Raw genomic sequence first — 25,021 nt, 5'->3', positions numbered from 1 at the left:
GAAAGTAATTCTTAATGTTAGGTGCCTTTCCAGTAATTAGCAACCCTCTTTCTTATTTATTCTGTATTTATTTCACATTTCATTAAGTCAAAATTAGAATGAAAAAACAAAAGTTCTAGGGGTGGCGGATTTTTTAGGAGGTTTTTAGGAGACCCATATGACCTCCAGAAGTGCATTCCCTGTTTATACTTGATGGAAATACTGCCCTTCAGTAGGGGAATGGAAGCTGTGCACTGGGCTCTGCACTTTAGGGGTCCCTGCCCTGGCACTGCCATTTACCACTAGGCAAGGAGTATATAGGCCAAGCAGCTTCCCTATTTGCAGCTGTGCCTTTACTTTTGGACCATGATCCAGGTAACCCCGCCTCCAGGCTTTTCCATGGCCTGTGTGAGCCTCTTACCTGGATCTGTTCTGAGGGCAGGTATATAAACTTGAGTTGTGGCTAAGGCATGGCTCTGCATGAGGTACAAATAGAGCTTGGGTATCCTTCATCCTTGTAATGCAGGATGAAATTGAGATGGGAAGAGAGGATAGTACAGTGATGGGTTAGAGATCTGCTCTTCCTATGCTGTCATCATCTAGTGTCCATCTCTAAGATGTCCTAGAACTTGTTATTTGAACTTGGTCTTCCAGGTTATTTGGAAGATGTATGTTTGTCAAGATAGGCAGAGATAATTGATTTAACAGTTTGTTAGCTGGAATTTTTACTGTTAAATATTTAGACATATATACACATATAACATGTGTTCCTTGGTCCTCTTGTCCTAGGACCTGTAGATGTTAGGAATGGGTCTGCTTAGTCATATTCTAATTAAATATTGCTGAGATCTTTAATGGGAGAAGTTTGCTGTTCCAAAATGTTTGAAGCCCTCAATAGGATCAAATGCCAGGGTAAAAACACATTAAGTTCTGATAATCAGAAAGGAAAGGAGAACTCCCCTGCCCTGGCCTCAAATTTTTGACGCTGTATTATTTTCATCTTCCATAGATAAAGTGGAAAAATTGCAGATTCTTCCCTTTGAGCTACTTGTTACACACAAGTAGGGAGTAGGGGAGGGGCAGAGAGAGAGAGAGAGGGAGAGAGAATCCCAAGCAGGCTCCACCTTGTCAGCACGGACCCCGATGTGAGCCTCAGTCTCACAAACTGTGAGATCATGACCTGAGCCAAAATTAAGAGTCACACACTCAACCAACTGAGCCACCCAGGAGTACCTTGAGTAGAACCTTCTTAACCCTTAGAGTTTTCCATAGCAGCATCGAGTCTCAAGACTAAAATGATTGTTGTTGTCCTGATTGTATTTTAATCACTTAAATAGTAATTTGTATAGTGGTAACTGGCCACAGTAGAGAGCTGCTAAGCTCTCATACTGCCATGATTAGGAAGATCTACAATTTTTTTAGCATAGCGAACTTTATCTTTGGTAGAATTTTAGGGGTTTCTCCTTATTACACTGTGTGGCTTATGGTCTAGCAGCATCTTTGTGGGATGTAGAGACCTGTTTGTGTATGGACTTGACAAAACTAATGAAGTTTGAATATCTTTTTTCTTTATTGAGACCTTTAGTAACTCTTAGTATTTGTACTCTGATTTAATAGGAAAATAGATCATGTATAAAGATACTGACTACTCAAAAATGAGAAATGTGAATAACATTGTTTGTAGGCAATTCAGTATGGCTTAAACAGAAATTCAGTTTAGTATTAGTATCATAGATACTTTATTGTTGCAGGGAATGACTACTAATTTTTAATATGTGTCTTTATTTCCTACCAGATTTTTATATGACTGTAAACAACTATTGGATTCTAAATGCTAGACACATAAATTTAACCACGCTTTCTGTAGCTGGAGGATTCCGGGATTACCAAGTTCGTTCAGGACTGACTTTTCTTCCAAAATTAAGCCATCATACCAGTGCCTTATCTGTTGTGGTAATCTTTTTTTAAGATTCTACTGAAATAGTAACAGGATGGATACAATGGGGTATGAAAGGAAAAATATGTACTTGCTTGAAAATGACTACTGAGTTGGTGTAGTGCTATGTGTGTGTGGGTGTGTGTGTGTGCACGTTTGTGTGTGAGAGACAGAATATGAAAAAATGAATATGTTGGGAAGGCAGAGGCATAGTGTTTATGTCCACAGAAAGTGAAAAGGATCTTAGAAAGCTTGTGAAAATGACTTATTTATGAAGGTGACTCGTAAGAATAATTGTTTCTTGTTCAAAATAAGTATCTACTCATTGATGAGTTTTAACCATAAGAATTTATGGACTGAAGTCCAAGGGCCCCTTGTTACATCTGAGTGGTGTGCTATTTATAATGGAAGTCGAATATCAAGCATATCACATACTTATGAGTGTTGAACTTGAATAAAGGTTTACCAATTTTATTATTTTTATTATTTTTTTTAACGTTTATTTTTGAGAGAGAGAGACAGTGTGAGTAGGGGAGGGGCAGAGAGAGAGGGAAACACAGAATCTGAAACAGGATCCAGGCTCTGAGCTGTCAGCACAGAGCCTTATGCAGGGCCTGAATCCATGAACTGTGAGATCATGACCTGAGCTGAAGTCAGATGCATAACTGACTGAGCCACTCAGGCACTCTAAGGTTTACCAATTTTAAAATTAAAAAAGTAGCTTTGATAGTATAACAGAACCCTGATTGATTAATTTGCTAATTATTCTCCCTGCTAGGACATCAAGTATTTCGTCTTTAACTGGGATACATAGCCTCTGTAAAGTGAGTTCAAGTTTTCTATTAGGATTTATATTATTTCTTATATTTTTTACCTTGAAGTCTTCAGTTATCATCTTAACTTTTTAACTCTACACAGTGTGTAGATATTGTATGTAGTATGTATACATGTGTATACTACACATCATTTCCAAATATAACTTCTTTTCTTAAATAATTTTTTTAAGTTTATTTATTTTGAGAGAGTGAGAGAGTGCACTCGGGGTTGGGGCAGAGAGAGGGAGAGAGAATCCCAAGTAGCCTCAGTGCTGTTAGTGTAGAGCCCAATGCAGGGCTCAAACTCATGAACCTTGAATTCATGATCTGAGCTAAAATCAAGAGTCAGACACCTAATCGACTGAGCCACCTAGGTGCCCCATATAACTTAATTTCTAAAAAAAATGCATAGAGTTCTTTTTGCTTTTTAAGAGATCGTGCTTTGTTTCATGGTTGTTCTCTTCATACATAACTCCCTTGCTCAGTTCATCTATTGCCCCACCTTAGGTTACTGTTCATTTATTGAACAAGTATTACTGAATACTTGCCACACATAAAACAAAAATTATTAAGCCATTCTGCAATTACCCACCATTTTCTTATTACTGGAGGAGTTGTGATATAACCATATAATAGCTTTACAACTAAATTGGAAAATCTCTCAGACCTCATTATTAGTATGAATCTTGTAATTTGGTGTTGAATATTTTGGGCAGATATTTGCTTGAAGTCCTCAAAACGTGAAATATCAACTCTTTAGTAAAACACAAATATATATATAATTGGATGTCTTATTTCCTAGACTTGGTTGGGGCATGATGCTCTATTGGTGTCCTTTCCTCCAGCTTATCTTTTAAAGAACTTTGGTTTCTTTAAGTGTGTGTGTGTGTGTGTGTGTGTGTGTGTGTGTGTCCGTGTCCCTCTTTTCTGATGCATTGATAATTTGTTGTTTGAGGAGCTTGTAATTCTGTATCTCTGATGAAAATATTTTGTCTCTAAATGGAATTTTCTCAAAGCTGGTTATTGTCAGAATTTTATTTAGTATTTTAGCCCCTAAATAGTTTATAGTCTTTTATATATCTGCATGTATGTTTACTTTAAAAAACAATTCTTAAGAAGTAATTTTTTAATGATTATCTCAAGAATAGTTAATTGACATTTACATCCATTGGAACTAGAAAAATTAAGTTAGAGACCTCGATTGTATTAGTAAAGTAGGCTGAAATGCTGTGATATACACTCACACAGAACTAGCACTTAAACACTATACAAGTTTACGTTTTACTCCTGTAACTGCCCTAAATATGTATTTAAGTTGGTGGATGGTTTTTGAAGGAGTCCCATTAAGAGACCCAGGCCGACAGTAAACAACCCTTTCTTGAATGCAAAGAGAGACACTGTGAAAAATAATAATCAGATTTACTTAATGTTTCCCCATTGTATGTAAGATGCTATTCACAGGGAAGGAAGTCATTACCTGGTATGAAAAGGAGTCTAGTTCTTGAAGGGGGTACTGTGCCATTGTCAGGAAGTTTTCTTCAAATAGTTACATTTTTTAGGAGCCTTTTGCTATTCTATCTCTAACTAGTAATACATATCCTAATCTAGGGATTTTTTTCAAAATAAGTAACCTTGGGCCCTACTTGTAAGAGTCTGATTTAATAGTTTTGGAATTGTGGTCAGGCATGTTAATTTTGAAAAATCTCCCCAGGTCTGGGTATTTCTTAAACACATCTGATTAAAAAGTAACATCTTAGACTTTATCAAAGGATAGTCAGAACTGCAATTACTAAAATAATTGTGATTTATTAAAGAATCATAAACAGCCTCTTAATAGAGTAATAGAGTTAGACATTAAACTTGAGTAAGGAATCTGTGGATACTTAAATAATTTTTAAAGGGTAATTTAAGCTTAACTAAGGAGTAATGACAATGATTTTATGCAGGGCCTACCTTAATATTTTTGGATCACCTTTTATAATAATGCATCATTTAAATATGTCTATGCATCATAAAGTAGTGAAACTAATGTTACGTGTTTCTAAATATTAGCTTCTGGGAATTTCAAACCTTTTGGAGAATAACAAATGTGCTTTTCTTAAGTTGGATTTTTTTTTCCTGTCCTTTTAGAGTTCAGCAGTGCCTAAGACCTGGGTCTCAACAGACCACCTCTCCATTGTGTGGTAAGTTAATATAACTTATTTTGGTGATTTGTGGTGCTCCTTTTTTCTCATCAGTGCATTGATTGGAACTTTATCCACAAATAATGATATGGGAGAAAGATTGACTAAAGTACCTAGAACTCTAACCTTGGTTTTTGTCTCAGTATGACCAAGGTTCCTTTGGCAGCCTGTAAAATCATTTCTTGAAGAACCAATAGCATCAGTCTCAAGCTAGACTCAAATATCAAAATTTTCGAGTTTGTCATAGTTTAGCAAAATTAAAGGTATTTGCGATAAGACCACTGAGCTCTTGTCCAGTCACCAAACTCAGGAACTTGATTAATGTAGCATTGACTATTCTAGAATAGTACATGGAAAGCCAAGTAGCAGTTAGATTTATCCTTTATATAAATAGATTACAAGTAAGAAATATGTAGACCCTAGTTATCTTCTCTCTATATGATTTGGCTTAAAGATTCTTTTTTCACTTTCCTCTGGCTGTGTAGTCTATGGTGTCTGAAAGAAGCACAACAGTTTAGGCATAGAAAGATGGGGCAGATATTGTCTATAGCTGGGGTAGACAAGGAGACTCAGGGAAAACAGAAGGACCCTGATAGTTCCACTGTCAAACATCCAGGAAGATTTAATTTGCTCTATTTTTATGTTTCAACTTTAAGATATATACTTAATAATAATGATTTGTTAAATACTTTTAGAGTTTAGAGCAGTAAAGGAAACCCAGATATTTCATTAAATAATAGAATTGTGCATGTTTGTATCAAAAGTATACTTTTAAAGAACATTTCATTTGTAACTTTATTCTTTAGGTGTAAGCAATTGCAATTGACTACAATTCGAGCATTCTTTGATCTTATTGATGCTGATACTAAACAAGTATGTATTTTTAAAATTAAATATTACTTCAGTAAAGTAAAAGCTTTTGTTACAGCAGGGAAGGATTTAATACATTTTTTTTTACTTTCATAAAAGTGGATGCCTTATGTTATATAACTAATTAGTTTCAAAATAGAAATCTCTTTATTTGTATCTGATAATACTTTGATCACTATGAATAATTAATTGAGTGCAGTGAAAATGAAAAAGTGAAAGGATACTTTAAATCTTCCCCCTAATTCTTCACCTTTACTCATTTAAAATTTGATATATATCCTTTTAACTTTAAGGAAAATACTTACTACAAGGTTATCTTTTTTTTTCTTAGTAATATGTTGTAGACTTCATGATCTATCTTACTAGACATTTTTGTTTAAATTTTTCTTTGTTTAAATTTTTTTTAAAAAGCATCTTTACCTTTCTGATAAGAAAAGTTATTCCTATCATTGAATTCATTGAATAACCCACTCTGGCCAAAACTTAAATTATGTACTTCTAGAAGTTGAATCTTTTCTGTAATGAGATTTCACTTATAAACTCTCTAGGCCAGTGATTTACCAAGTTGTTCAATTAGCAGGACACCTGGAAGTCCTAGTGCCCTTTATAGTATTGCTCTTTCATCTCTTTCTTGTCTGCCAGCAGATATATAGTAGTGGGCACCAAGGATTCCAGCAAAATTCAGGGAATGAACTTACATATTTTTCTGTGAATTGGGAACATTCTGCTGTTTTTCATCTTAAGCAGCTCTTTTTTTAACCTCAGGTCATCTTGGAGTCTTTCACTGTTTTATAGAAACATGTTTTGAGAACTATGGTTGTGGCTTCTCCTTTTGGAGAAGAAGTTCCTTGTGTATTAGGTAGTTTTTGTCATTATGACAAAGTATTCAGCTCAGATATTTTTGGATTCTTTCTCTTGAAGGCTCCAATTCTTTGAGAGTCTAGTATGTGTGGCTCTTTATCAATAGATCTCTAGGTACTGCTTTCCTTATTGTGTTTAGAACTTTGCTCTTTTGCTTTCTCTGTTGCAAGTGGGGGTAGTGTTTGTGTTTTTTCCTTAACCCTTCAGAAAGCTGCAGAACTACTAGTAGATGAGATGCTTACCTCTCTCCTGAAGAATGCAATAAAAGAGGGACCCCCCCCAAAAAAGGGAGACCCAGATTGTTGTGTTTTACTACATTTTAAGCCACAAAATACCATATTCAAGTTAGTATATTTATTAAAGTAAATCAGCTTTATAGTATTAACACTGAATTGGTCATGGAATGTAAACATTTTTTAGTTTTCAACCTTGTTTCAATTATGAGTCTTAACTATGGTCAATGTCTTTGAGTTTGTTTGAGAGAGTGCAACTAGATATAATAATAGAATCCCTTGAAATTGCAAGACCAGGTTGTATTTGGAATGACATTTGGTAGTCTTAGGGAAAAAAACCATTTCAGCCCATGAAGAACAATAATAGACAGGTTTAATCCTTAAAAATTGTGCATAGATCTATTTTTTAATTGAAGTATAGTTGACACACTACATAAAACTAAGTTTAATAAATCTTGTTTTCCATTAAGTCCTGAGATGAGAAAATTTTAATACTAGTATGTAATATGTTATAATTCTGGATAGATAAGTATTTTACAGACACATTTTTAAGAGACAAATGAGAAATTTTTGATAACTAATATTGCTAAGAATCAAAATTTGAAACTGAGTTCTATTTCACAAACTCACTATATATAATAGACTGGACTAAATATTAGACAATTAAAAAGTTAGGATAGGGGCGCCTGGGTGGCGCAGTCGGTTAAGCGTCCGACTTCAGCCAGGTCACGATCTCGCGGTCCGTGAGTTCGAGCCCCGCGTCAGGCTCTGGGCTGATGGCTCGGAGCCTGGAGGCTGTTTCCGATTCTGTGTCTCCCTCTCTCTCTGCCCCTCCCCCGTTCATGCTCTGTCTCTCTCTGTCCCAAAAATAAATAAACATTGAAAAAAAAATTAAAAAAAAAAAAAAGTTAGGATATGATTGCTACCTTTCTTTAGTCCCAAACATGTGGTACGAATAAATCAGAATTAGAGAATAATTTCTGATGGTTATCATAAAAGACCTAGCTCAGGTGCCCTTGGGTGGCTCAGTCGGTTAAGCATCCGAATTCAGCTCAAGCCATGATCTCACAGTCTGGGAGTTCGAGCCCCATGTTGGGCTCTGTGCTGAGAGCCTGCTCAGAGCCTGGAGCCTGCTTTGTATTCTGTGTCTTCCTCTGTCTCTGCCCCTCCCCAACTCACGCTCTGTCTCTCTCTGTCTCTCTCTCAAAAATAAATAAACATTAAAACAATTTTAAAAAATGAAAGACATAGCTAAAAACTTATGAATGGATGGATTCCCCAGAGTAAGTAAGGATGGGAGAGTCCTGTCTTAACTAAAATTTTTGGCAAAAAGACCTATTACTTTTAATGTTTGCAAACAGATGTGGCTGCTTAAAAAAAAAAGAGGGGCGCCTGGGTGGCGCAGTCGGTTAAGCGTCCGACTTCAGCCAGGTCACGATCTCACGGTCCGGGAGTTCGAGCCCCGCATCAGGCTCTGGGCTGATGGCTCGGAGCCTGGAGCCTGTTTCCGATTCTGTGTCTCCCTCTCTCTCTGCCCCTCCCCCGTTCATGCTCTGTCTCTCTCTGTCCCAAAAATAAAAATAAAACGTTGAAAAAAAAAAAAGTCAGAATTAGTCTTATATTAGATTGAGTTGATTGAAGTCTTGAGTTTGCATCAATGAAGATAAAATTTCAGTGTCCTCTACTGTAGTTATATGATATCTGAAGAACTATATTCTATTTTATATATTGTCTCATAAGGAGGACATTAACAAACTTGAGTTTATTCAGGGAAGGCAGTCAGGGTGGTGAGGGTTTGAAATAATTCTGTGAAAAACAGTTGATGTGTTTTGTTTTGTTTTGTTTTGTTTTTGAAATTGTTTAATCTGTAAAGAAATGTTTTATTGGTCTTCAGTTTCTTGAAGGGCTGGCCTCTAACTTCATATAGCAAAGTAACAAGGAGTCAGATTTGGCAGACCATTCCCCATAAGAATTGTTGAAATCGGGTTGTACTAGCTTTAGCTTCCACAAGAGCAAGTTAGAAATAAATGTTCAAGCAAAAGGTGACTTCCTAAGGGATTGAAAAGATTTACTAGACATGGGTCCTCACTGTCATTTCTTTTTCATCCTCTCACTATGTTACTGAGAAAATCGCTTACCTGTCAGAGCCTCAGTGCTTAAATTAGAGAATTAAATAGTGGTAGATTCTAAATGGATTTTATACCCAGTACTTTTTTTTTCTTTAAGGGAGAAACTGGTATAAAGTTGTAGATATTTATTGTGCTATGGTATTTTAAAACAGGCAATAAAAAAATCCTATTTTCTGCTCTCATTTTCATTTCATGAAAGAAAGGACATTTAGACACAATGAAAGTAAGTAGGACAAAGTAAAGTAGTTTCTAAGGAAGTGCAGTTGGCAATTCATATTTTCTCTAATGACCAGTGAATTATTTGTTGTGGGATTGGCACTGGCCTGAGTTTGGAATCAGTGTGTTGGAATCACTAGTCGGGTGGATCTCTTAAGTTCCCATCTGACTCTATACACCTTTGTATATTTTATTCTTAACTGTTACTTAAGAGGTACTGTTACATAATGATTAATGTCATGGGTTCTGGAGCCAGACTGCCTGGGTTTGAATCCTGACCCAGACTCTGAATAGGAATGTGACCTTGGGCAAGTTCCTTAATTTCTGTCTGCTTTTGGTTTCTTTGTAAAAATGCATATGTAAAGGTTATTATCTCCTAGAGCTCTTGTGATGCTTAAATGAGTTAATAACATATTAAGTACTTAGAACAGTGCCTGACCCAGAGTAAATAACTCTTGGTTCTTATTGTTATTATTTGAAGCAAAGTTTTATTGAACTATCACAATGGATACAAAAAGATGCAGAATGTATCCTTCTTTCTAGATAACTCAAAATCCCAAGAAGAAATTGTCAGTTTTGAATCACCACTTTATAAGACATCCAGCAAAACACTTTGAGGAAAATCCAGCAATAATTTCTGACTTAACAGGTTGGTGGTAATAACATGTTTTTATTTTAAATTAAGTTTTGATTATTATTTTTAGGTAAATTTATTATTAGCAGACAAAGTCTTTGAAACTTTGGTATTTCAGGTACTGTAATTCTGTTATATCTTATTAATTTTTCTGTGATAGTTTCTGATGAGGTTCTTGGTTAAGGAAGGGAAAGAGTTGAAAAAACAATTTATAAGATGTGGTTGATAAAAATTTTGTCCTGAAAATAACATGACAAGTAGAAAAAACTTAAAGATAGAGTTAAATGTCTCTATTCTCCTGACAGTCCCATAAAATAATTAATCTTTACTTAGGTTTTCAGTATCAGTCATTTTTCAGTCTTCTTTTAGTATAACAGCGTATCTTTTGCTGTTAACATATTACCTGTCATACTCAGTTTGGAAAATGAAATAATTTATTTCCTTTTTATTGATACTTTCTTAGAGTTAAAAGCACCAGATAGATTTAAGATGCTTTCCTTGATGTGAATGCTAGTTGCTAATGAGCATATAGATAACATCTTACTGGATTTTTTATTTTAAAATAGCCATTGTTCAGGAAACCCTGTTTTTCAAATCCTGCTGTAATTGAGAAGTAGTTCAAAAAAAGAAGTATATTTCATGAGCATTCAGTAAAAGAAATTGTTTAATGTTTCAAAATTAACTTCCTTTACCTTAGGGACATCTATGTGGGTTCCAGTAAAAGTGTCCAAATGGACCTATGTGGCTTATAATGTAAGTATACCATCAATGGATTTTTTTTACTTTTTTTTCAAAAACATTTTACTGTTTATCTTTAAAAGTTAAAGACTCTTTTAAAAAGATAACTATATATCATTTTCCCACATTAAAACAATTTAATGAAAATTCCTTAATAATATCTAGTTAGTGTTCAGTTATCCACTTTTATCATAATTGTCAAATTTTTTGTTTCTCAGTTTGTTTGAGAGTACAAGTGTCCACATATTGTCATTTGTTGATATGTCTCTTATTCCTCTTTTAATCTCTCATACTTCCTCTACCCCATTCTTTCCTTGCAGCTTATTTGTTGAAAAAACAAATCATTGGTCCTCTGGAGTTTCACAGTCTTGATTTTGCTGATTGCATTCCCTTATATGCATTCTCTTATATTCCCCATTGCATGCCATTTATATATTCCTTTGTCTACTCTTCTGGTGACTTAGTTTGTGGATCAGATTCAGTTGCTTGATCAGAGTCAGCTTTTGTTTTGGCTACTCTTTTTTTGTGTGATGTTAGCAGCTATTGATGAAGAATGCCTAGAGTCATTAATTCATTTAGGGGGATGCAAAAATGGTGGCACTCTAATTTGATTACTTTTTCTTTATTAAATAGAGCACTGTATGGGGAAATTTCTCATCTAAATTTATCAGAAGTGGAACATAATCACAAAAGGAAAAAATTAAAATTGCCTGTATCTTTGGGTCTTATATTTCTGGTTTTCATAATAGCTAGTTGGCTCACAAGCCTCCTCAATCAGTAATCATAAATGGTTTGGGGGACTTTTTCTTCTAGTATTATTATGAACTCATACTTCAAACATGTTTGCACTTCCATCTAAACTATTAAAGTCGTTCTGTCTTTGACCAATGGAAGGCATTTCAAGTTAGGCTTCTGAATCTTTTTGATAAAGCTTTTCTTTAGTTGTCTTTGATAGTTTATTCCCTATCTAGTATGAGAAGATATTTGAGCTCATTTTGCACATTTCCTGCCGCATACTTTGAATCAGCTTTTTCTCTAAGGAGCTTTTAATATTATTTGGTGTCTAAAAACCATAATTTGGGCACTAGAGATGTTTATGGCTACTGGGTTAGCATTTCTAGGCCTTTTCAGTGGACAGAGTTAAGAAATGTATTTTATCTTGATCATAAGGCCAAAACCTCAACCCAAACAATATTTCCAGGACAAATTCGGGACTACAGGGTACTTGATACCCCTGTCTTATATCTGTCTTACATCTTCCCACTCCTAGAATGTTGGTTCTTAACAATACCAAGAATGATAAAACTAGAATAATTACTCATTGCTTTATCTGGATATTTGAATGATGAATTTATCTACTCTCTTAATAGTTTTATTATGTTTTCCCTTTTTTTTTTTTTAGGAATCTGATAAGATATATTTTATGTTTCCTCTTGCAAATCATAGAAAAATCTACACTCATGTATATTGTCAGAGCACCATGCTGGTAAGATGATTGGCACATTTTATGTAAATTTAAAAGGTTAGGTTTTTAAAGATTTGACTAATATCTAGTAGATATCCTCTAGCTATGAGCTATTAATCAAATCTAATAAGTTGAAAAATATTTGTCTGGAACGGAGTTTTGATTAAAAAATATTAATCATTGTTCCTTTGACTGATAATTTACTACGAAATTATACTCTTGGTTCTAGTTTAGGTCTTTCACATTGTTTTTCTGCCTTACTTTCACTGTATTTAGGATGAAGGAATTCAGTTCAATCTCCTTTAATTTTAAAATTCACAGATACATTTAAGCAAAACTGTTCTGTATGAAGTAAATACTGTTTTCCATTGGCTACCACACTAAAATTGCAGGTTTTTTTATACCATTTTCTAAAATAATAACTTTGTTACAGTGTTACCTAGACAAAGAGTTAACAAAATGATTATTTTTCTTATTTCTTTTTAATGAGTACCTACTATGTTAGACATTGTAAAAAATATGTTAAATGCTATAGCATGCCTTTGTTATATTAGGAATATTTAAGTAATAATTTATCAGCATACTTTCGGGAACTTGTTTCCCAATTTGGGTTCTTTTCCCTCTTTTTTTGAAAAAAGTTTTTTTTTTTCATTTCCCAGGATTCTTCACTTTGTCTATGCATTTTTCATAATTTATTTCCTCTTCTCCCTTTTGTTGGATTGTTTGTATTCTTTAGAACTAGAATCTCATGTGTCACTTTCTTGGTAAATACTGCCATTTGATATTTTGTAAAATCTTTAGAAAAGATTATAGGCAAGCATTGTGGGCTAGATGCTAATGAAAACTAATTTTAGTGGGATGACCAGAGTTTTGTGTCTCTCACAGAGACTAGCATCTCTTAGCCTAAAATCTGTATGGGCAGTTTATCTTAGGAGAATCTAGCCCTTAGACTGCTGTCTTAAAATATCCAAACTCACTTAATACTAAATTCCAAATGACAGTTTTAGTATTATATTGAGAAAAATCCTTGCCAAAGTTCAAATTATCCATTTGACTTATTGGAGGATTTCTTTTCTGTAATTAAGGTCCATGGGTATTAATTAGGATAAAGTCATGTAGTGAATTTTTAAAATATTTTCAATTTGTATTATAGAAGTTTTCTTTCAATCATATAAAAATAGAATATAATAATGAAATCTCACATAATCATCACATAGCTATAGCAACACTGCCATTCTTGTTTATACTTTCCTCACTTTTTTTTTGACTGAACCATGTTTAAAACAAATTCTAGGCATTTTATCATTTCATCATTAAATACTTCAATATGTTTTTCTAACAGATTAGAATTGTGCATGTTACTATAATACCATTATTTCATCCAATAAAATTAATTATTAATACCTTAATATCATGTGGTACCCAGTCCATGTTGAATTTTCCTCTCATTCAATTAATTGTACATTGGTTTATTTGAATCAGAATCTAAAAAGTACACATGTTGCATTTGATTCATGGATCCTAAGTCTCTTTTATAGCAGCCCCTCTTTACTCCCCCCCCCCACCATTTATTTAAGAAAGTGGGTTATATGTTCTACAGAATTCCCATAATCTGGGTTTAGCTGATTGTATTCTTTTTTTTTTAAGTTTATTTATTTATTTTGAGAGAGCCAAGTGGGGGTGGGGCAGAGAGAGAGGGAAAGAGAGAGACTCTACCCACCCCCCCAACTCAAGGGCTCAGTCTCCAGAACCATGAGATCATGAGCTGAAATCAAGAGTCTGACACTCAACCGACTAAGCCACCCAGGTACCCCTAGCTGACTGTATTCTTATGGTATCTTTTTTTTTCAATGTGTATTTATTTTTGAGAGAGAGAGAAAGAGAGCGTGAGCATGGTAGAGAGAGGGAGACAGAGGATCCAAAGCAGGCTCTGTGTGAGAACTTTGATTTTTGATTAATTATCATTTTTTGTGGCAAGAATGTTTTATAAGTAGAACTGTGTACTTATTAGAAGATCTATAGTATCTGGTTGTCCCACTTTAGTGACCTAAAGACTTATCAGTGGACTAGGGTGGTATCAGCATGATATATCTTTTATAAAGTTCCTAATCAATTTTTTACCTAACAGTTTTAGCAGCCATTGAGAGCATTGTTTTTTACTGTAGATGTATTTCTTTTTAGATCTATAAATTTTATGATCAAGTAGCATTTTCTGTATACCTTAGGAATTAGTTGGCATTTTTTGAGTGACTTTTTCTAAGATTTTTAATATAATTTTTATAATTAGTTGAGTTAGGGATGCTTACTAGATGACCTGAAATTGTTCTTTTGACACCTTATAGATTATATCAACATGGTGTTTTAGGATGGGCTTGAATAATACTTTTTCAATTTGTTAATAAATAAGTCAGAATTCACTATACACTGAAGTGTAAATAGTGTGGAATATTAGCAACTTTCATATTAAGGGTTATCTTAGGATAGGCTCCCTGCAAAAACCCATTACAAAAGTGGGTTGGATCTTTAGAGCTTGCTGGACTTTTCTTATCTAAGCTATGCAGATTTTTTTTTTTTTTTTTTTTTTTTTTTTGCCTTTTTAATATTACGTTATTCTGGGAAACACGGGCACCTGATGCAGAAGTTCGGTAAGTATTTTGCCTGCAGTGGAGAGCAGACAAATACCACATTGTTTTTTGTTTCCTTTCAGCTTTCTTTTCTGTATTGTTGGAAAATGTCTTGAAATTGTATTTAAGCCCCATGAGGGCAGAGATGGTGACTGTCTCATTTATCATTTTCCTTGGAGGCTTAGCATGATTCCACGGTTCTAGAATGGATTTTGTAAATACTGGTTGAATGAAGGGATTAATTTCTTTTTCATTGTCCTCTCTGTTTACTAAAGCAAATTTTATGTAGCTTCCTGAGCAGTGTTTTTTATCCTCTTACACCTTGGTGTAGGATTTCAGTAGTTGGATCATCACATCTTGGAACATTGCTCTTACTACTTCCTTTGGTCTTTTAGTCCTACTGCTTTTAAACTACTGAAGATAAATAACGTAATATTGTTAAACTATCACTACCATCTCTGCAGCATTCCCCTGCTACCCAGATAAAGTAATAACTAGCTTTTGTTTTGAGCCCTTGCAGTTTTGCTTCAACCCAAACACATTCTCAATTACATAGAAGTTTTGCATGATAATCAAATAAGTACCCAACAATAAACTAACAAGCTATACTTAGAATAATTGCTGTTTTTAATTACTTGGCTCTGGATTTTTTTTTTCTTCTATTTTTATAAAAGTCCACCTCGGGGCGCCTGGGTGGCTCAGTCGGTTGAGCATCCGACTTCAGCTCAGATCATGATCTCACAGCTCGTGAGTTCAAGCCCCGTGTTGGGCTCTGTGCTGACAGCTCAGAGCCTGGAGCCTGCTTCGGATTCTGTCTCCCTCTCTCTCTGTCCCTATCCCACTTGCATTCTGTCACTGTCTCTCTCAAAAATAAATAAACATTAAAAAAAATTAAAAAAAAAAAAGTCCACCTCTAGGTGATCATTCTTCTGTTTTTACTTAAAATGTAGTTTACTTACTATGTAACTACCTAATTAAAGTATGGACGTTTCTGAACTCTGGAAGTGTTGGTTCAAAAATTAGAATTACTTAGGCAATATGCTGTTCAGAGGTCACTCTTTCTCTTACTGCTGTTCTAGGTTATTTGCTTACCTATCTATGTTGACATCAGACGTCTTTGCCTACCCTTGACCTATATTATATGACTTTTGACAACTGCTTGGAAATGTTTCTCAATAACAAGTTGCTATTTTATGTTTCCATTGTGCCTACTGACTCTGTAACATAACAGTAAAATGTTAAAGCTGACTATTTTATATAATTATTTTCTATAACATTTTATGTGCTTTGTGTTATTAATCAACAGGATACAAATAGTTGGATATTTGGCTGCATAAACAGCACTTCTATGTGGTAAGTCTTTTGAACCTTGATTGTTCATTTTTCTCAATACAAATACAAATCACACCGCACTTTTTAGAATAGCTTCATACATTATTAAACTCATTTTGCTGCTATACTAAATTGTAGTATAGATTTTAAAATGAAAAAGAAAGGAAATTAGCACCAATAATATTTGCAAACATTGAAATAGTTAGTTGCTAGGAAAAACATTTTTTTTGTACCCTAAAGTCTTTATAGATAAGAGTATATTGGATTAGATTTACTGGACTTAACTTCATTAGAACTTTCACTGATAGGTCTGTAGCTGGTTTCTTTTTCCTCTGAAGCTTATTTATAAATTATAGTATTTTAATATATTTGTTCTTTAATTATATTTTCATATTCATTTCAAAGCCGGCAAGGGATTGATTTATCATGGAAAGCTGAACTGCTGCCAACAATTAAGGTAAATTATGGCTTTAGAATTTTAATATCCAGTGGAAAAAAATACTAAAAAGACTTGCGTCTATAGGCATTTTAGAATATGGTCTTCTATGAATTCATCTAAGTATTAAGTAAACTTGAGATTTGCTAACATAAATTTTAGAAATATTTTCTTTTTTTAATTTAAAAAAAAAATTTTTTTTAATGTTTATTTAGAGACAGAGAGAGACAGAGCATGAATGGGGGAGGGGCAGAGAGAGAGGGAGACACAGATCGGAAGCAGGCTCCAGGCTCTGAGCCATCAGCCCAGAGCCTGACACGGGGCTCGAACTCACAAACCGTGAGATCGTGACCTGAGCTGAAGTCGGATGCTCAACCGACTGAGCCACCCAGGCGCCCCTAGAAATATTTTCTCTGGTAATATATTTAATGGGGAATAACATGAATTTTTTTTTTTTTTTTTTTTTTTTACTTTCAGAGGTAAAAACTGTAAGTTAACACTTTTCTAAATAAAATTAAGGGATGCCTGGGTTGCTCAGTCAGTTAAGCGTCTGGATTAAGCATCTGACTTCGGCTTAGGTCATGATCTCGGTTTGTGGGTTTTAGCCCCTCGCCTGGCTCTGTGTTGACAGCTCAGAGCCTGGAGCCTGCTTCAGATTCTGTGTCTGCCTCTCCCCCACTTGCACTCTGTCTCTCTCTCTCTCTCTCTCTCTCTCCCTCAAAAATAAATAATAAAAAAAATTAATAAAATTAAATCTGTATATTATAGCATCATACCAAGAGCTAGATAAATTTTTAAAATTGAATTTGAGAGTATGTTTGGGATGGTCTATCTTAAAATAGAAGCTGAGTAGTAGTTTGAGTTTTGGAGAGGACTTACAGTAGGGAAGTGAGCATCTTAAAGAGGTGCAAAGTAATTTTCCAGATCAACTTCAACATCACTTTGTGGTCAAGCACTTGGATAACTCTACTTTATCTAGTACTCCATGGGATTTATTTAATTGTTAGTGATTTCTTAAACTCTGACAGGTCAGCAAGTCTTTTTACAAAAGGTTAATATTATTGGGAAAATAAAACAGTTCTAAAATTTGATGAAAATATCCATTGTAATTTCCAAATTGTATTTATTATAACCCATAATATTATATCAGGATTGGTAATTTTTAGTCTTCAAGTAAATTTATACTTTAAAAATGTATTTTCAAGGGCGCCTGGGTGGCTCAGTCTGTTAAGCTTCTGACTTTGGCTCAGGTCATGATCTCACAGTTCTTGGGTCCCAACCCCACGTCAGGCCCTGTGCTGACAGCTCAGAACCTAGAGCCTGCTTTGGATTCTGTGTTTCCCTCTCTCTCTGTCCCTCCCCTCCTTGAGCTCTCTGTCAAAAATAAACATCAAAAAAAATTTTTTTAATGTATTTTCATAATGAATCCTAGCCTCATAAACTTGAAAGTGAAACCATCTGGGGCACCTGGGTGGCTCATTTGGTTAGGCTTCTGATTCTTGATTTCAGCTCACATCATGGTCTCATGGTTCTTGAGTTCAAGCCTGACAACAGGCTCTGGGCTGATGGTGTGGAGGCTGCTTGGAATTTCTCTCCTTCCCTCTCTGCCCCTCCTCTGCGCGCGCGCGCTCTCTCTCTCTCTCTCTCTCTCTCTCTCAAAATAAATAAATAAATTTTAAAAAATAATAAATAAATTTTAAAAAAGAAAGTGAAGCCATCTGGTTGGTCCCAGTCATCTCCCACTCCAGTTTAGTTAATTTGTGTTCATGAATGTTTATATTTTTATGTATAGTCAACTTTACTAACAGAGAGGAATGACAGAATGAATAATTGCTAGTTACTTCACACTTGACTTTGAAATGGTTGCAATTTTTTCTGTCACCTTGGTCATCCTTACTTTGTGCATATTCAGTCATGTGGCTTTGTATTTAAGAGACAAGTATTATAGGAAAGTGATTACATTCACAGGAACATTTTTAATGTCTCTCACGGATTCTACTTTAATGTAGGCAGGAGCAAAACAAACAAAAGTATTAGGGTATAGCTCATAATCATTCATACATCTTTCCTTGAATTTCCAGTTTGGATATCCTAACCAATCTGTTATTTAAGAGTTCGGAGGAAATGATTAAAATCTGATAGAGGAGCACCTGGGTAACTCAGTTAAGCGTCTGACTCTTGATTTTTGGCTCAGGTCATGATTTCACAGTTCATGACTTCAAGTCCACTGTCACTGCAGAGCCTGCTTGGGATTCTCTCTCTCCACGCCTGCCCCACTCATGGCTCTCTCTCTAAGTAAACTTAAAAAAAAAAGAAAACCCTGATAGGATATTACTTTGCTCCTATTTTTAAAAAGTTAGTTCTTAAATAATAATATCCTTATAATATATGTTTGATCTCAAAGATTAAACAATGTATTCATCTAGTTCTGGACCCCATGTGTTTCTTCTAAATGTAAGAAATAGCTGGCTGAACAGCAGGAGAACAAGCTATTCCAGCTGCTTTTTATAGTGAATGCTGAAAGAGGTTGTCAGACAATGTTAAAAGCCTACTGAAATTTAGAAGGGGGAAAATGGAAGAAGGAAGTTTAGAAAACAAGGATTATAATATTCTTCAGTCTTTGGTGTTCTCATCTGAAGAGGATTATAATTATTAAACATAAATTTTTCCATTTTCATGAAAATCAAAATTATATATGTGTTAGCCATTTGTAAAAAGAACACAAAATTATTTTGTCATCAAGTTGAAGGGAAAAGATTGATAAGATTTTGTGGATTTTATTTATATCATCTCAATGAAAGCAATGTTAGGTTCATAGAATCATACCACTTTTAGCATTGCTGCTGACTGAACTGTAATAAATAGAAGAGTCCAGCATAGCACTTGTAAATTCAGTTTTTAAATGCCAATCCCATGGAATTTTTCTTCCATGGGTACAATGAAGAAGTTTCTTCAAAACACAACACAGCAGGCCAAGAATTTGGTAAGCCAAAATGGATTTATTGTTGAAAACAAACACAAAAATTAACTTTCTAAAGATACCTACCTTATATGAGAAAACTATCTTGTCACCATTTTGCCTTAATCATACTTTAGCATCATAGCCTTGCTCTGCAAACAGCAGCAGAACTTAGAGGGTTTTTGACATCAAAACTTGGAGCCCAATGTGGGACTTGAACTCATGACCCTGAGATCAAGACCTGAGCTGAGATCAGGAATTGGACACTTCACTGACTAAGCTGCCCAGGCTCCCCAAAACTTGGTGTTTAATTTCCAGTGTGTATTGTCCCAGCATTAAGGGCATTTTAAAATCCCTTAAAACACCAGGCGCCTGGGTGGCGCAGTCGGTTAAGCGTCCGACTTCAGCCAGGTCACGATCTCGCGGTTCGTGAGTTCGAGCCCCGCATCAGGCTCTGGGCTGATGGCTCAGGGCCTGGAGCCTGTTTCCGATTCTGTGTCTCCCTCTCTCTCTGCCCCTCCCCCGTTCATGCTCTGTCTCTCTCTGTCCCAAAAATAAATAAAATCCCTTAAAACACTGAAAAATTTCCAAGCTTCATATTAATCTTATTTGTCAATATAACAATTGCATGAATTATTATATTGTTCATACCTACTAACATTATAACTATATGAGAATTTTATAAGGAAATTTTTTGGCACTGTTACCTTTTCAGAGTATTCTGATCCTAAAAATAATTCTTGAGAAAAAATTATTCTTGCAAATTAATAACAAAAGCTATTTGGATAACTACACAAAGTAACCATGGTTCTTTCTAATTAATCTTTCATAATTAATCTACCATTTGTCTGGGTAGTCTCAATTGCCTGTCACTGTGATTTTTGAGACCTCTTTAAGGCCTTTTCATTTACAGTAGAATGTATTAAGTCTTGTTGAGACTGCCAAGTAGAGGTGAAGCCTAGGAGTTTAAAAACACTCACGGGTGAATCTGGTCAGGTTGTTAGAGGGCCACTTGTTAACAGTTCTGTAGCTTCAGCACCTTTGTTCAACTTGCCCACATATGTGCTTCTGAAAAACACTGGAGAAGGTTAACTGTCTGCAGAAATTTCTTAATGCATACAAATTGTTACCACATATAACTACTTCCATCCCCACTCCTACTTCCAGGAAAAAAAAACGTATTTAAAAACTATATTTGGGGGCACCTGGGTGGCTCAGTCGATCAAGTGTCCAACTCTTGATTTTTGCTCATGATCTCATGGTTCATAGGATTGAGCTCCCCAGTGATCTCTGCACTGACAGCGTGGAGCCTGCTTGGGATTCTCTCTTCTTTTCTCTCTGCTCCTCTCCTGCTCGTGGTCTCTCTCAAAATAAATAAACTTAAAAAAAAAAAATCCCTGTATATGGTGGCTTCGTTTTTCATTAAATCGACCAGTCTCCTATCTAATCACTCCTCAAAATATGGACTAAAGGATCTGGTCTTAATTTTGAAAATAGAGATGTTCATTTGATAAGGTACATTATTAGTCGTATTGTGTCTTCATGTCATTTGCTGAATAATTTCCAGGAGGTGATGTTTATATACATCATTAGATGGCAAGTCTTTACTGCTTGGGCTAGATCAGAATCATTTGAGGTTAAGTTGCAACTCTTCCATTATTTTTAGTATTCATTTATTCATTCATTGAATGCTCTTTGTCATATACCACCAAAATAAATGTAGAAATCATATGTTATAAAAAAACAAATGGACAAGTTATAAAAGATACCATATCTGGGGGCGCCTGGGTGGCACAGTCGGTTGGGCGTCCGACTTCAGCCAGGTCACGATCTCACGGTCCGTGAGTTCGAGCCCCGCGTCGGGCTCTGGGCTGATGGCTCAGAGCCTGGAGCCTGTTTCCGATTCTGTGTCTCCCTCTCTCTCTGCCCCTCCCCCGTTCATGCTCTGTCTCTCTCTGTCCCAAAAATAAATAAAAAAAACGTTGAAAAAAAAAAGATACCATATCTGGAAATAATTATGTAAAACCACTAAATTTAGTATTAACTGTCATTTGTTTTACAAGAAGGGATATAGTTCAAGGAATAGTTTTGGTAGTCTGTACTTACAAAATTATCAGGAATTTTACTTCAGCAGGATTATTAACCTGAAAATGTAAATATGGGAGTTTTACGAAGTCCTAAATGTGAAGTTTGAAATCAGTTTCTTTAATAACAAAATAATAAGAAATTAGTGTTTGTAATTTATCTTTTAACATGCTTTAAGCTCTGTGTACCATCAGAAATCAGCTGTTTATATTGTGGGGGTTTTTTTGTTTTTTTTTCTTTTAGTCTCTGACATTAAGACTTCAAGACTATCCTTCTTTGTCTCATCTTGTGGTTTATGTACCATCTATTCATGGAAGTAAGGTAACAAATGGATTAAGGTTATTATCAATGTTTTATGGATACTCATGCTAAATATTTAAGTTATTTTTTGATGACTTCATTAGTATAATGCTTATCTAAAACAGTGGCTAGTTCAGTGATCCACCTAAGACTGTTAAATCATAGGATCATCTATTCTAACATGAACTAAGTAGAATAAACCTAAGTCTCTGTGTTCAAAGTGGGAACTTAATTTATATATTATTATTTCAAAATCTATTCATTATTGAGTACCCTTTTATGTTAAGACTCTGCCAGGAATTATAGGAGGCCCACAAATCAATCTTATTCTCAAAAAGCTACGTACTGTTGGGTAGGGGAGAGAAACATTTGGAAGCAGAGGGAAGAGTGAGATACCCAAAAATATAATACAAATCAGAATATAGTAAATAAATAAGTATAAGAAGGGGAGCTATCTCTGAATGATGGAATGAAGAAATGCTTTATTATGAAGTGATATTTAAAATTGCCTTGGGGTGCCTGGGTGTCTCAGTCAGTTGACCATCCGACTCTTGATTTTGTCTCAGATCGTGGGATCGAGTACTGCCTCAGGCTCTGGGCTGAATATGGAGCCTGCTTGGGATTTTCTTTCTCTCTCTTCCTCTGCACCTCACCCCTGCTTGCGTGCACTCGCTCTCTCTCGCTCTCTCTCCCCCTCAAATAAATAAAAATGAAAAAAAGATTTTTAAAAAATAAAATGCCTTAAAGGATAGTTAAGATTTTTATGGGTAGAATGAACATTGTAGACCTGTGCTAGCCAGTATGGGTGTTATGATCACATGTGGCTATTTAATTCAAAAACAAAACTAAATAAAATAAAAAATTAATTTCCTTGGTTGTACTAGCCACATTCCAGGTGCTCAATAGTAACATCATTGCAGAAAGTTATAATGACCAGCACTGCTGGGTCAAAGGAATAGATCCAAGTATGCAAGTGTGAAAGTGTAGGATGTTTGGAAAACAATGAATAAGTAAACAGTAATTTTGAAAAGTTGGCCACCATGGGTAGAATAGTGGTGGAAGAAAAGTCTGGGAAAGTAGTCCATGGCCATATTGTGGAGGACTTTGATTGGAAGATTCAGGACTTTATAGAATTCACGAGTTAGTAGACAGCTGAAAGATTTTCAGAAATGGAATCAGCCGTTTTGGAAGATGAATCTATAGTATGATGGATTAGAAACAGACAAGATACTTCATAAGGGGTTATGAGGACTTGAAATATGGAAGTGGGAATAGAAATGCTCCCACTCGGTAGAGATGGTGATTTTTAAGAGAAGTTGGGGGAGGGAGAAGCAAGAAAATGGAGGTAAAAGACCCTCTATTCCCCTTTCCATATTTCACCCAATAAATTTATCCTTCAAAATCTAGCTTAAGTGTCCCCTGTTTTCCATTTCATGACTCCTTTAGGCAACCTCTTGCTTCCATGACACTTTAACTTTGAGGGATTTATTACACTGAATTATAATTTATGTCTCTATTCCCACCACCATATTGTGAATCCTTTGAGACTAAGACCAGATAGATTTTATTCTACTCAGCATCCTCAACCTTTAGCAACTCACTACCATATAAATGCTCAAAAAATGTTTTTTGAATGAGAAAATTGTAGAGATTTGAGGCCAAAATCATTAGGAAAATTTTAAAGATAAAGGAAAAAGGGGATGTAGTCAGAGATTAACTCAAAGACTGAATCTAGAAGCACCTTATAATAGATTGATTGTTTTGTTTTGCTTAGCTCAAGTGAGAGATAATTCAACATCTTCAATTCTAAAAGCTCTCTTTAGGGGGTTTTCTGTCAGGTAAGTTGGTTTTGAATGAATTAAACATCTTTCCCAAACTTGGAAAGGCCGTCTCTGGTTATTCCAAGAAATGAATGAGCCTTTCACAAATAGGCAGCCTTAGCAGCCTAATGAATATTTAATATGTCTTAATGCTCTTTGGAAAGTACCACTTGCTGACTGTACTGTTACACACCCAGTCTTATAAAATGTTAATTTAGGCCTTTCATAATTTCTCTATATCTGTTATAACCCATCATTAGAAGGATACATATATTTAAATAGTTTGAATTTATTTTTCAGTCAACTGATAATACAATTTTCAATATACAAATATGGAATTACATTTTTTTGATGACAGAAAACAAATAATTAAGTTCATTAGAAAGAGAACCTTGAATTCTTTTCTTGGGTATGGGTTTATTCCATCTTAAAGGGCATAGCCAAATTTTTAAAGCAACAATAAAAATTATATTATTTAAAATTTTTTTTTTTTAATGTTTATTTATTTTTGAGACAGAGACAGAGCATGAACAGGGGAGGGGCAGAGAGAGAGGGAGACACAGAATCCGAAGCAGGCTCTGGGCTCCGAGCCGTCAGCACAGAGCCCGACGCGGGGCTCGAACTCACAGTCCGTGAGATCATGACCTGAGCCGAAGTCAGATGCTTAACCGACTGAGCCACCCAGGCGCCCCATATTTTAAATACCTGTACAAAGTGATTTAAAATTCTCTGTTGGAGTCCCTGGGTGGCTCAGTTGGTTGAATGTCAGATTCTTGATTTTGACTCAGGTCATAATCTCAGTTAGTGAGATCAAGCCCCACATCAGGCTCTGGACTGTCAGCTCAGAGCCTGTTTGGGATTCTCTCCCTCTCCATTTGTCTCTGCCCCTCCCTCTCTCGCATGCGCTCTCGCTCAAAATAAACTTAAAAAATTATAAAGTTAAAATGGTTCTCTGAGGCAATGTCTCACTAAAAATGTTTTGTTAAAAATAAGATGAATAATCCTATTCAGTAAATGATTGCCCTAACCTTGTAACGGTGGTTTTCTATAAGGAAGTGTCTGATGGTATTCTTGGCCATGTAAGGATAGAAGCAGGGAATGAAGCAAAGCCCCTTGACAAGTATTTCCTTTTATTCCCTTGTGTGCACTGTAGTCAAATAGCATTTTCCCACATCTGCTTTTCACTTTCAGAAACAAAAAATCCACCTAAGAGGCAAACAAAATAACAGCCTATTGAGCTTCAAGCACAATCCAAGGTGCACTTATTGGAAAACCCTAGGATAAACCTCACTGGCTTTCTACTTCCTATCAACAGCAAACTACTTGCTCACTACAATTAAGCATCAGATTAATTTTTTCTTTGGCTCCTATAGACCAAAGAAATTTGGTTTCCTTTTGGAAATTAT

At 35.2% G+C, this 25,021-nt stretch overlaps 1 protein-coding gene across 2 annotated transcripts in view; it reads left to right on the top strand.

Annotated features, from left to right (window-relative positions):
- PGAP1 (post-GPI attachment to proteins inositol deacylase 1) overlaps positions 1 to 25,021 on the top strand; it is an 81,266-nt gene that overhangs the window by 30,035 nt on the left and 26,210 nt on the right. The window contains exons 5-13 of one of the 2 annotated variants that reach the window (XM_040475740.1): positions 1,775 to 1,932; positions 4,861 to 4,913; positions 5,720 to 5,786; positions 9,766 to 9,871; positions 10,554 to 10,609; positions 11,997 to 12,080; positions 15,990 to 16,036; positions 16,421 to 16,472; positions 21,739 to 21,816. In XM_040475740.1, the coding sequence (XP_040331674.1) occupies positions 1,775 to 1,932; positions 4,861 to 4,913; positions 5,720 to 5,786; positions 9,766 to 9,871; positions 10,554 to 10,609; positions 11,997 to 12,080; positions 15,990 to 16,036; positions 16,421 to 16,472; positions 21,739 to 21,816 (701 nt within the window). The remainder of the gene's footprint in view (positions 1 to 1,774; positions 1,933 to 4,860; positions 4,914 to 5,719; positions 5,787 to 9,765; positions 9,872 to 10,553; positions 10,610 to 11,996; positions 12,081 to 15,989; positions 16,037 to 16,420; positions 16,473 to 21,738; positions 21,817 to 25,021) is intronic. The other variant, XM_040475741.1, reaches the window with a different exon arrangement.

This window comes from Herpailurus yagouaroundi, unplaced genomic scaffold (genome assembly GCF_014898765.1).
Source record: "Herpailurus yagouaroundi ecotype Mexico unplaced genomic scaffold, PumYag 140, whole genome shotgun sequence".
In the NCBI taxonomy this organism is placed as follows: domain Eukaryota; kingdom Metazoa; phylum Chordata; class Mammalia; order Carnivora; family Felidae; genus Herpailurus; species Herpailurus yagouaroundi.
The sequence above is the reverse complement of the archived record's forward strand: the minus strand, read 5'-3'. Positions and strand labels throughout refer to the sequence as shown.